The sequence below is a fragment of the Sciurus carolinensis genome, chromosome 8 (assembly GCF_902686445.1).
Source record: "Sciurus carolinensis chromosome 8, mSciCar1.2, whole genome shotgun sequence".
Lineage (NCBI taxonomy): Eukaryota > Metazoa > Chordata > Mammalia > Rodentia > Sciuridae > Sciurus > Sciurus carolinensis.
In genome coordinates, this window is record NC_062220.1 from 88,784,367 (window position 1) to 88,798,117 (window position 13,751).

The 13,751-nt window shown below is 46.0% G+C and overlaps 1 protein-coding gene across 1 annotated transcript in view; it reads left to right on the forward strand.

Moving 5' to 3' along the window:
* The window catches only part of Wipf3 (WAS/WASL interacting protein family member 3), a 170,760-nt gene that overhangs the window by 149,844 nt on the left and 7,165 nt on the right, over positions 1 to 13,751 (forward strand). Inside the window, exons 7-9 of the mRNA XM_047562137.1 lie at positions 403 to 1,167; positions 4,361 to 4,510; positions 5,322 to 5,423. Of these exons, the coding sequence (XP_047418093.1) occupies positions 403 to 1,167; positions 4,361 to 4,510; positions 5,322 to 5,423 (1,017 nt within the window). The remainder of the gene's footprint in view (positions 1 to 402; positions 1,168 to 4,360; positions 4,511 to 5,321; positions 5,424 to 13,751) is intronic.

Genomic DNA, 13,751 nt, shown 5'->3' on the forward strand with positions numbered 1-13,751 from the left:
TAAGGATCCAAACTAGAGCACAAGGGCCACTGTACCTGGCAGGTAAAGGTGAATGGATGTGTGGAGTCTTGAGATGAAGAAGGGTACAGGTCAAATCAGTCTTGTGCCCTGGGCTGGAAGCTGGGCAGGCTATTGGCAGGTGAGGACAGAAGAGGAAGACTACAGTTAGACCTGGGCTTGTCTGGAGGACAGCTCCTTGATGCTCAGAAGGACCTTGGTGCTCATCCAGCTGGCCTTTATTTATGACAGGTGCTGCACCTGAGGTTTCCCAAAGAACTTGCAGAAAAACAACCGTGCAGCTCTCTGACATCCTGGATAAGGGTGTCCTGAGTGCCGCCCACACTCTTGAGGCTTCTTCCTTCCTCTGCTGCTGAGCTAACCCAGAATTTGTTTCACTTCTAGGTGGCAAGACAGGGCAGGCCCCTGGCTCAAGAGCACCTTCTCCCCGGCTTCCCACAAAAACCATCAGTGGCCCGCTCAACCCCCCTGCATCTCCCAGGCTAGGCAATGCCTCTGAGGCCCACGGCGCTACCAGGATAGTCCCTCCGCGCCCCAATGTGCCCGCCCCACCTCCGCCTCCTCCGCCCCTACCCCCACCGCTACCACCGTCTTCCCCCACCAAAGCCTCGCTGGTGTCCCCACCCGGCCCACCGACCAAAGGGAGCTCTCCTGCAGCTGCACCCTCTGTCCCGTGTCCGCCGCCGCCACCACCGCCTCCGCCACTTCCCCCGACCCCACCCCCTCTGCCCCCGTCGTCGGTGCTGAGTGACAAGGCAGTGAGACCTCCCCTGGCCCCCTTGCACCTCCCGCCCATCCCGCCCCCGCTCCCTCTCCTCCCACCCTGTGGGTATCCAGGACTCAATGCGGAGCCTGCCAGCCCCGCGCAAGAGGTGCCGGAGCCTCCCGCCCCTCCGCCACCGCCACCGCCACCCCCACCCCCGCCGCCCCCGCTCCCCCTGCATGCTTCCTGTTCGCCCAGGGCTTCTGTACCAGCGCCCCCCTTGCCCGGCGCTAATAACAGCAGCGAAACCCCTCCCCCGCTGCCCCCCAAGTCCCCCAGCTTTCAGGCCCAACAGCAGAAGGCCAGCGTGCAGGGCTTGCCGGCACCGCCCGGCCCTCCGGGATCTCAGCCGCTCCTGCAGAAGAGGAGGTTTTGCCGAGGCCCAGGTAAAGCAGCCCTGTCTGTGGAGCCACATGGGAACCTTGGCATGGCCCCAATCTTAGAATCTTGTTTAGTGCAGAGCTACTCAGTGTCTCTGGTAGGACACAAGAAAACCTTGTCCTTCTATGGGACTTCATTGTTGGAGGTTTTCATTATAGAGCTGCAAAGCAAGGGCAAGGGGGAATAGGAGACTTGCCCCAGATCATGCAGATGGTAAGCCAGGGATTCTGGCTGTGATCCTCTTGCCATCACTGGCTGGGACCCTGGGCAACCACTTTGCCTGTCTGTGCCGCCTTCTCTGTAAGATGGGGACAGCAATCTTTCTACCTCCTGGGGTTGTAAAGATTGAGGCCTTGTATGCATAGTGCTTGGAACAGGGAAAGAAACAGTGACCTCTAGAGAAGGGTTTTTTGTTCTTACTGTAGACCTTCTGTCTCCAGATCTACTCCTTGGGATGGGGCAGCTTATTTCCCAGCCCAGGTCTCTGGTGTAGTCTTCTCTTGAGCTATTCCAGTGTGGCTCCCAGCCTGAATCTTCACCGACCCTCAGCAGATTGGATTCACATTCTGCCTTTTGGCAGGTTCCTAGCTGACTGGAGAAAACAGAGCCTGTATCTTCAGCCAAAGAGTAAAAATAATTCTTCACATACAGAGCAGGGAGGATTGTGAATTGAGTGTTGATGGCTCATGACTGACTTCACTGGTCCCTGTGGTGGTAGACTTCATGCACCACAGGAAAGTGCCACCACACATCCTCACACGCACGTGCATCCACATACACAGCTCATAAACACAACCACACGCACTCTCTCAACCTTACACACAAATACCCTAATAAATGCACACTACATACACCTATATACATACATACTTAACACACATACAACTCCCCCCCACGTATCCTTGCACATATTTTTTGTTCTGTCAGTAAATCTTTTGATGCAGCAAGTTTCAAAATGTATTTTCCTGAATTAAAAACAATACCAGCTTATTGTAAAGCAAATAGAAATAACATCACCTAGAGAGGAAAACTGTCATCTGGATGTCATTGTCATTTTTTCTGACTACACGTACATTTACATGCTTAATACCACTTTGTACATACAATTTTGGTTTTTTTATTTAATACTATATTTTAGTTAAAACTGATTAAACTGATTAAGTTTTGTCAAATTATTAAAATTTGTAAGTAAATTAAAATGATAATGGGTACGTACTAATGCTCTTAGTTTTGGATATTAAAGTTGATATCCATTTTTGTTATTATGAATAATATTGTAGGAAATACTTTTATAGAGATTTTAATCTATATTTTGGATAATCTGTAAAGGATAGGTTCCTAAAAGAGATTTCCTAACACAAAGGGCAAGGATATTTTTAAGACTATTGATCAGAAGATATAAGATTTTTGTTTTTTTGTTTTGGGGTGTTTGGTTTGGTTTGGTTTGGTACTGGGGATTGAACTCAGGGGCACTTGACCTCTGAGCCACATCCCCAGCCCTCTCACTGAGTTGCTTAGCGCCTCGCTGTTGCTGAGGCTGGCTTTGAACTTGTGATTCTCCTGCCTCAGCCTCTCAAGCCACTGGGATTACAGGCAAGCGCTGACTAAGATAAGGTTTTAATCATTCTTCTTTTAACTGACTGGTCACGAGGAAGCCCTTCATTAAGAGTGGTGAGCCCTTCTGATATCTGTGATTTTAAATGTTCATGATGGAGTGGGAAGAAAAGCATGTTTTGGATTTGGAGAGATTTGAGTTCAAATCCTGGCTTCCCAACACACTCCTGTGTGATCTGATGCTGGTTACTTGGTGTTTTTGTTATTTTTAATCTCTATTTAAAAAAAATTTTTTTTTAGTTGTAGATGGACACAATGCCTTCATTTATTTTTATGTGGTGCTGAGGATCAAACCCAATGCCCCTTACACATGCCAGGCAAGTGCCCTACCATGGAGCCACAACCCTAGACCTCTTGATTTTATTTTTAACACTGACAAATGGGAATAATGATGATAGCGCCTTTCACAGGGCATTGCTGTGACTACGCAGTGAGGGCCTGCATGTCGCCGGTGGCAGCCTGTTACTTTCTTCCTTTCTTCTTCCTTCCCACAAGGAGGGGCAAGTTCCCATCCAGAGGAGGGTTAGTAGTTCCTTTAGCCCTTTAGTCTCCTTGTGGGATCAAATAACTGCTAGGTGCTAGGAAGAGAAGAGGGAGGGAAAGGAGTCTGGGAAGGAGAGGGTGGATGGGCAGGCCCTGCGGAGAGAGCAGAAGCTCAGAGATCACCACAGCTACTGCCGGCACCCCATCTGCTCCAGAAGGCTTGTCGGGCCTCTCCCTCGGTGTCTTCTGGAAGTGAAACTTGATTTCACATATAAAACGAGGATAACGTCTACTTCAGCCCAACTTGGGGGAAGGGAAAGAGGTTGTAAGTGTGAGCTTCTAGCACCGGGAATGGTGGCGTACTGGCATTGTTTCAGGCAGCTGAGTGATGGTGGCAATGTCACTGAGGAAATGAGCAACTGTGGAATACCTGTAGGGAGGAGCTGGACAGTGGGCTGTTGACTACCAAGGGTCACACGGAAAAGCATTGGCAGAGGAGGACAGGAGCCTCTGACCAAGTGACCAGGGAAGGCTTGAGGATGTAGGTTGGATTTGAGTTGGGCCCTGGTGATCGGAAAGGATTTAGATTGGACCTGCAGGAGAACCAGCAGTTTGCAATGCAGACGAGCTGGTGGGGGCAGAATCGAGGGTAGGAACATGCCCCTACCACTCATTCTTCTGGCTTCCCTCTGGGCCCTACATAGCAACTACCTTTGCTGTTCCTGTCACTCTGCAGTGGGTCCCTTCCTTCAGCTATACCATCTTTTAATGAGGGTCATATCATCATTAATATTATCACAACAACTATTGAGCACTTACTGTATATCACTTGACTCAAATCTACTTATTCAGTCCTCTTGACCCTAGGAGATAGGTGTTCTAGTATTCCCATATTACAGATAAGAAAATCGAGGTACAAAAAAGCCGTTATTTATCCCAGTGGGAAAACCAAGATCCAGTCCCAGTTTGATTCAAGCATTTGCCCTTTCATTCATAATATTGTAATATCTCCAGAGATCTAAACATCTAATCTCTCACATAAAGTTATAACCTCACTGTCCTCGTTCCTAACTCTGAATGCCCTGTCATCTTCCATATAAGGGACCAGTGGGGGAAAGCTAAATCCACCTCCAGCACCCCCTGCAAGATCACCCACCACAGAGCTTTCAAGCAAGAGCCAGCAGAACTCTGCCTGGACGCCCACCCAGCAGCCCGGAGGTCAGCTGAGGAATGGAAGCCTACACATCACTGGTAAGTGGGGTGCACACCTGTGGGGTTGGTGCCATGAGGACTTGATTTCCCCTGGCCCCCAGAGAGAGCTCGTGTGCTTTCCAGTGAACTGTGGGCTCACACAAACACAGGACAGCATACAGGGCCTATGAATTAGGGTTTCTTCCACCACTTTCTGGATGGTTCCAGGGCCCACTCTCCAGACTTTTGATTCAGATTAGAGAACAGAAAGAAAACGAGCATTTAAGCCATGCACGTGGGTGTGTGCATGCGTGCGTGCATGTGTGTGCAGGAAGGATACATGAGCCTGAGAAGCCAGAGTGATTGGGATATGGGCAAAGAGTGCGTGGAAGGCCCACGAGGTAGCGGGACAATTGGAGCAAAACTATGGAGGCAGGAAGTTAAAGCCATCTGGAGTCAGATGTAACCGCAACCTCTGCCCCACCCTGTGTGCTGGGCTATGGTCAGACACAAGACCCAGGTCACGAGGCAGGAGTCAGCCCATGGAAGAGCAACGTGACCACTCCTCTCTGCACCAGGAGCTCACTTCTGTCCCCTTAGGAGCTTCCTTAAGCTGTGGGTTGGAGTAAGTTTGGTGCGTGTTGGGAAATGACTGTTGATCTCACTCTCCTGCTTGCCCTCCTCCCAGCCAAGCAGTAAATGTGCAAGGTGGATAGATGTCTTTGGGCAGAATGGCCCTGCCATCAACATCTTCACACCAAGCAGGCAGAGCACAGTGCATTCGCTCAGAGTGACATGTGTTCTCCTGGAATGATCCAACTTGGGGCCCGCCAGTAACCCAAGTAAACTTTACCATTTCCCGTGTGTGCAGATGACTTCGAGTCTAAATTCACGTTCCATTCTGTGGAAGACTTCCCCCCTCCAGACGAATATAAACCATGCCAGAAGATTTACCCCAGCAAAGTCCCCCGAAGTAAGTACCACCTTGACAAGACTCCCAGCTTTGCCTGACACTCCAAAAGTAGGTGCTCTGTGTGTATTGATTGACCAGATACTGCCTGAAGGATGACATCATGATTTTACTGTCCTGCTGCAAGGATGCAGTAAGTGTATACTTCTGGAAGTTTCAGAATATGTATTTGTCCTTGCACTTAGAGTTCATTTGGAGGTTTTGTTTTTGTTTTTGTTTTTTACACAACACCAGGGTTAACTGTCATCAGATTTGAATGCCTAAATTTACCATACATCCCTGTCTTCCCTGGGACTTTCGACTAGGGAACTAAAAACCCCCAAACAACACTGAAATGGGATACAGGGACTTTACATGAAAAGCTGGGAAAGAAATAGAATCCCTCCAATTCAGAATTCTGACAAACCATGAAAAGGAAAATATCCTTAGGTCAATGGTTCTCAACCATGGCTACCTGTTAGAATGACCTAGGAGCTTTTTCAAAAGTCCTGAACTCCAGGCTGCCTCTAATCAAAATATCCAGGGTAGGACCCAGATGTCACTATTTTTTAAAACTGCCAGGTGATTCTGGTGTACAGTCAAGACTCAGCCAGGAGAAGGCTTCCTGCTGACTTCATAGTGTGATCAGGCTCCAAGAGAGGCTTTACCTCAGCTTACCTGTTCAGCCTTGGGAAGAGAGGAGGAGACTGAGGTCAGAACAGCAGGGAAGCAAGAGAAAAGCAAGGGTGGGGTATTGACCACAGTGTTGCTGCCCGCTACTTAAATTGAGCCAGTTCTTATGTAGTGCTGAGCCAGTCAGGTTGGGCAAGCGGTAGTAGGAGGGGGCAGATTCAACAATATGGGGTGAGAGTTGGATGTGTTCCTACCCTGCCACCTAAGTAAGGACCCCATCCCACTCGCCTGAGCACCCTAATGAAACAACATTAGAATCCAGGACTAACTTGAAACCAGGAATTTGGGACCCAGGCTCAGTGACCTTGACCTCTCAGAAGGGCCTTGGTGAGGTCCCTTCTGCAGCTTCCTGAGGAGCAGAGATGCTCCAGCCTGCTCTCTTCAGAGCAGGTGGGCTTGCAGCACCAGCCTAAGCAGAGTTTCCTCTGCTGGCTATGGGACCGCATGTCAGAGAGGGGGGCCTTGTGTCCTCTTTTATTTATTTTTTTATTGTTTTAAAATATTGTTTTAGTTGTCAATGGATTTTTTATTTTATTTATTTATTTATATGTGGTGCTAAGTATCAAACCCAGGGCCTCACATACACCAGGCAAGCGCTCTACCATTGAGCCACAACTCCAGCCCCTTGTATTCTCTTTTAATCACATGTAAATACCACTTTTCTGACTTGAGAGAAAGGGAGAGGATTGGTATAAGGCACATGGGGGAGAAACCCTGTCCCTTTAGGGTTCAAAAGGACTGAAGAGCCAGCAGTGGGAGGAGGCAGGTGCTGCATGGGTCTCCCGTTCCTGCTCAGTTCAGCAAATGTGTCCACACTGCCCTTGCGCAGCAGGCACCCTGCAGGCACCAGAGGCTGCAGTCAGAAGCAAGGTTCCCACCGTGCACACTCCTGAGAAATGAGTGAGAAGTAGGCACAACACATGAGAGCGCCTTCCTGACTGACGGCTGGAGCTGAGGGCACTGGGGGAGGGAGTAGAAGGCAGGTCACACGGCCTAGAGAGAGGGCACTGCTTGCATGTGCCCAGGGGAGAGCATGATGGCACCGGTGCATTTAGGAACCATTAAGTCCCCCAGGATACACTAAGCATAAGGTGCCCCACTGGGTAAGGCCACACAGGCTCCCAGAGGTGACAAGTTGGGGAGTGTCCTTAAGTAACACCCCTTTCCTCATCTTGTGAAATAAGCAAATAATCTTGTGAAATGAGGTATCCGAGGAAGACTTCGGGGTCTCTGTTCTCACTGGGCATGACTTAGGAAGTCAGCAATGGCAGACATCACCCTGCCCACTGTGCCTGAGAATAGGACAGCTGTACTCCATGACCCCCTTCAGGGCACAGTTGGCAGTCTAGGCTCTGTGCCCTGTCTCGAGAAATGTTTGCATCAGTGCCCACCCCAAAAGTAATCCCCTGTTGTTCAGAAAGGAACAGTAAAAAAAAAAAAAAAAAAAAAAAAAAAGCCTGCTAAATAAACTGACATCCTACAGACTAGAAAGGTAAACTGCAATTTCAAAAATAAGGTAACTAAGGATATTATCCCTTTTGTCACATTCCTAGTTCCAAATGTGAGTACAGATTAAAGACATATTATGGAATTAATGTTTAATACCTTGAATTTTTATTAATCATTGATTGAAGTTAAAAAACCAGCAGACATAAGCATATTTAGCAGAGAAAATTTGAAAGGCTAATAATCATTGAACTAGTGACATAAAATGTTGATGTAAGACATTGAATGAACTATTTTGTTATAAAGACAAAAGATACAGAAATACAAGTTAGTTTCCTTGAAGATGCTGTTATTCATAGTTGTATTAGTGAAGGTTCTTTTTCATTAGATCTTTACCTGATAATTAAACAATTTCTTACTAAATTGTTTAAACCCTAATTTGTTTGTAAGTAAAAATAAAGCATTACCACCATGACCAAAAAAAAATAATAAGATAACTATTTTAGATTGATATGGAATCAGTGGACATGAAATAATTCAGTAGACTCCCTCAAAATTAAATGAGCATAATTCCTGCTGTCCCTGTGAGCCACAGGGGAGAGCCTTGTTAATGATGTTAGTGTGAGACAGCTGTGGGTTACACCCATCTGATCACATTTCTCTGTTTCTCACAAGTCTTCCTCTTGCTCACTATTGAACTGATTCCCCCAGATATTAGAATTTTTAAGGTCTGGGAGTCAGTGTTGTTTCTGTGAGATGCATAGGTTCTCATGCTCAGAAGTGGTGGTGCTCACTCTGTCTCATCCTGCTTGTTTTCTCCCTGTCCTTCCAGAGTACACACACACACACACACACACACACACACACCAGAGTACACAAATACCCTAATACTTAGCTTTTCCAGTAGACATATTCACTGTCTCTGCTCTGCAGTTAATGGCTGTTTTTTCCCCCACTGGTAAGATGATTTTGTCTAGTTATTTAAATATTTTAGTAATGCATTAGTGTTCTCCAGTGATTTAAATATAAAATAACTATATGACCTGTGTTAGTCAGTTTTCCTTTACTGTAATACAGTAACCAAGATAATCAATTAAAGAGAGAAAAAAATTATTTGGCTTACAATTTCAGAGGTTTCAGTCCATGATTGATTGGTCCAGTGCTTTTGGGTTCATGGTAAGGCAGCACATTATCACAGGAAGCTGGTGGTGGAACAAAGCTGCTCCTCTCATGGCAGCCAGGGTCTTTCTCAAGAGACCAGGGTCCATAGTCCCCTTTAAGGGCACACCCTTATGACCTAAGTCTTCCCACTAGATTTAATCTCCTAAAGGTTTCTGCCAAACCCCAAGAACACCACAGGCTGAGGACCAGACCTTGAAGACTTGGGCCTAAGTGGAACTTTCCATATCCAACCCATCAATTATCATTATAGAAGGACCCATCAATTCCTCTCCTGGGTATATACCCCAAAGAATTTCAAGCTAGTGTTAAAAAAAAAACACTATGCTATGATTGCTGTACAGAAACATTCATAGCGACATAATTCACAATAGCCAAAAGGTGGAAACAGCCGATGAATTGATAAACAATGCATGATTGTCCTGTAACTAGAAATGGTTCAGCAATAAGAAGGAATGAAGGACTGAGACACGCTACAACATGGATGGCACTTGAAAACATGCTCAGTGAAAGAAACCAAACACGGCCACCACAATTGTAGGATTCCATTTATGTGAAATGTCCAAAATAGGCAAATCCATAGAGTCAGAAAGTTAGATTAGGCATTCCAGGGACTGGGGGATGGAAAATGGGGAGTGACTGCTAATGGGCATGGAGTTTCCTTTTGGGGTGGTGAAAATGTTCCAAACTCCAGAATGCTTTTCATCTTATAGAACCAAAACTCTACACCCATGGAATCATGACCCCACATTTCCCTCTTCCCCAGCCCCTGGCAACCACCATTCTACTTTCTGTCTCTATGATGTTGAGTACGCTAAGTACTTCCCATAAGCAGAATCATACAGTATTTGCTTTTTTGTTACAGGCTTTTTGACTTAGCATGATGTCCTCAAAGTTCCTCTATGTTGTAATTTGTTAGAATGTCCTTCCTTTTTAAGGCAGAACAATATATATGTATATATATGTACACATACACAGACACACTCATATACGTACACATATATACCACATTTTGTTTATCCATCCATCTATTGCTGGACGATTGTGTTCTGCTACATTTTAGCTATTGAAAATACTATTGCTGTGAACAGAGCTATACAAATATCTCCTTAAGACCCTGATTTCAAATTCTTTTGAGTATATATCTCAAAGTAGAATTGCTGGGTCATATGGTAATTCTATTTTTAATTGATTGAGGAACCGCCCTACCAGTTCCCATAGCAGCTCCCCCATTTTACATTTTCACCAAAAGCACATAAGGGTTCCAATTTTTCCATATCCTCATCAGCACTTGTTTTCACTCTTAAATTTTAATTTTATTTCATAGTAGACATTGTAGTGAGGGCAAAGTGGTATCTGATCTCTTGCCTCTTCTTCTACCCCGACCCTGGCCAAAGCCACTAGAATTTCCTTCCCAAATTACCACAGGAAACTGCTAACAGGCTTCTCTGCTTCCCACTGTAGCACGAGTGATATGTCTAAAGCCCAGGCCCAGCCAAGCTGCCCTCTGCCCCAGATCCTCCAGTAAATTCCCATCTTGCTCTAAATCAATGAGAAATTTTTATCATGGCTCAAACTGTCCCTCTCCTCTTTCACCATTATTCTCCCACCTTACTTTGTTCTAATACCACCTCAATTTCTAGAACATTCCAAGCACAATTCTACCTCTGGGTTCTTTGCATCTGTTTTTCCTTATGTATGAGACATTTTCCTAAGATAGCCACAGACTTATTCTCTACTTCCTCTGGATCTTTGATCAAATGGTACCTGTCTCTATCAGCTCAGGCTGCCAAAACAAAATAGCATAGACTGGCTGGCTTAACAGACATGTATTTTCTCACTGTTTAGAAGCTGGAAAGATTAGGGTGCTGGCTGATTCAGTTTCTGGTGAGACCTCTCTTCCTGCTTTGCAGAGAACCACCTTCTCACTATACGCACATGGTAGAGGAAGAACACACTTTCTAGCATCTTGTCTTGCGAGGGCACTAATCCCACATGGGACCCACCCTCATGACCTCATCTAACCCTCATCACCTCCCAGAGGCACATCTGCCAATACCATCCCACTGGGCGTTGAGATTTCAGCCTGTGATTTTGGGGGGAACACAGTTCAGTTCATAGCAGTCAGTACCTTATCAGACAATCTTTGCCTGATGTAAAATTGTAGCTCTCTCTGGCCCATCTCTTTTCATTCTCTTCACACTGTTTTTAAATAGTCTTCAAGGTATTTATCACCTCCTGTCATGTGCTGTGTTTACCTGCCCCTTGTCTGTCTTCCCAGAACAGACCTGAATGGCAGAGATGGCACCAATTTTGTGCCTTATGCCCTGGCCCATCTCAGAATGGAGTCATGCATGCACTAAGTAAATACTTGTTGAGTAAAATAAAAAGGCTCACTCGTATATACATTACTAAACCATTTACAGAATAAAACATTTGGATATATTACAAATCTCCATCAATGGAGTTTAAAAAATTAAAACAGAGCCACAAGATGGAAAACCAAGAAACCATTAAAAAAGTGTTGCCAAATATTCAGCAACACTGGGAAAATGTTAACACCACCTTGTTGAATAAAATAATACCAGAAAGTATACAAAAAATAAATATAATTTGTTTGTTTGTTTTTGAACACAGGGGCAGTTAACCACTGAGCTACATCCCCAGCCTTTTAAAAAGTTTTACTTTATTTTATTTTACTTATTTTATTTTTTTATTTTATTTTATTTTATTTTATTTTATTTTATTTTATTTTATTTTTTTGCGGTGCTGGGGATCAAACCCAGGGCCTTGTGCTTGCGAGGCAGGCACTTATTTTACTTATTTATTTATTTATTTGGTAGGGGAGTACCAGGGATTGAAACCAGGGCACTAGACCACTGAGTCACATTCCCAGTCCTGTTTTTGTATTTTATTTAGAGACAGGGTCTCACTGAGTTGCTTAGCACCTCACTTTTGCTGAGGCTGGCTTTGAACTCGAGATACTCCTGCCTCAGCCTCCCAAGCTGCTGGGATTACAGGCATGTGCTTACTGTGCCCAGTTTACATTTTTTATTTTGAGACAGGGTCTCATTGAGTTGCTTAGGCTTGACTAAACTGCTGAGATTTTGAACTTGTGATCCTCCTGCCTCAGCCTCCTGAGCCGTTGGGATTACTGGCGTGTGCCTCCACATCCAGTTTATGGTCTCAATTTTTTAAAAAATAAATTAACGTGTGTCTGTGGAGAGAAAGAGAATTTGATCAAATAGAGAGACCAGAAATATGAACGGTGCTTGTCACTCAGTGGTTGTCTGTGGTTCTGAATTCTTTTGATAAGTGAATATTGCTTTCAGTAATCATTAGAACTTTTAAATTGCAAATTATTGGAAAGAAGAGGATTAGCCCACCCACAGGTCCAAGCACCTGTGGAGGACCAGAGGCTTGTGGCATGTAGGGTGACCTCTCTCAGGGTGGGCGGAGTCCAGAGGGATGTGCTCAAGGAAGGGACAGTGAGTCTCCTGGGCCAGTCAGTTCTATGACAACAGTGACAGTGGGAAAGGATGAAAAAGGCCAGATGGAAGGTCTAGATCCAATGGAACCCATCATTCCCTTCGCTTAGAGATTACGGGGAGGCCCTTTGGGGCCACCTGCCTTCATGTACAGCTGGAGAAACCGAGGCAGAAGTACAGCGGCCTGCCTCTGCTGCCTGTGGTCAGGCTAGTTCAGATCTCCGCTCCACGTCCAGTGCTCTTTGCATCTCAGCACACTGTCTCCTCTCTTTACTGCCATGGTGGACCACGGTGTGGACAGATCATTGGCCCTGCGCCCATCATTTGGTCTGCTCCTCACAGGAGTCTGCCTTTCTCAAGTCCACCTTCCCAGTTCCCGGGAATTGCACTCCAAGGCCAGTAGAAGAATCTCCAGGAGGCCCTGCCTTAATGGCCAGCCAAGTTTGTAAATCCTTTCTGGACACTCTCCAAGGCCTACGTATCCATCCTCATATCACTTGGCTACAGAATGGATTTTGGAGAAAGGTACAAGGCATGCTTGGTTTGCACATGAGAAAGAACAAGTCTGGACGCCGTCTTGGCCCTGGGTCCTGTTCCTTCAGCCCCAGCACAGACCTTCCCTTTTCAACCCCGCAGGGCAGCACAGAGCAGCCTCTCCCACCAGGGCTGCTGCTCCCGTGTTCCTCCCAGCACTCTCGCATCCCCAGTTCATTAGCAGGGAAGCAGAGCCTTCTGTTTGCAGGAGATGGCAGCAAAGGCAGCAGCATTCACTGCGGGCTCTGCCAGTGCAGGGGACTGGAGATGGGGAAGAAATGTAGAAAGATTTCTTTTCTTTTCTTTTCTTTTTTTTTTTTTTTGCAGCGCTGGGGATTGAACCCAGGGCCCTGCTTGCTAGGCAAGCACTCTACCAACTGAGCTATCCCTCCAGCCCTAAAAAGATTTCTTATTGTGAGCTCTAGTACCAAAAGTTTGAAAACTGTAGTTTGGGTGAATATGAAATGCCTTTCCATGGAGAATAACTCGTGTGATACACTGTTTCAGCAGAATGGCCCCACTTGATGAATTCCAGAAGGTTCTAGTGGCATTTCATAAGGGGAAATCCCTTCAAAGCCATCTTTGAATCCAAAGCGCTCTGTCTAACCTGACAATATCCCCGCCACTGACTTCTAGCCCCAGTGAAATGCCTCTTGCGTTAAGACCCGAGTAGCCCTTTCTGTTTTATGGAGAAACTGGTTCTCTTTTAACCTCTCTGCTCTTGTTTCCAAGCATCTTTATGAAAACAAGGAAGAACTGCTTACCTGGGGAAGTCTGTTTCACTGCCCAGTGATTTTCAAACGGGGAGATGTTGGCCCCCAGGGGCCAGTCAGCCATGTCTAGAGTCAGGTTTGGGTTTACAGTTGGGCATGGGCTTGGGGCAGGGGTGGACAGGAGTTTCCTAAATCAAAGAACAGTCATTTCCAAGGTTGTCCTCGCTCAGTGAATTAGATCAGGGGCTGTCTTGTCAGTACCTTTTTACTCAAACTGTCTAAAAATCTGAGATTCCTAC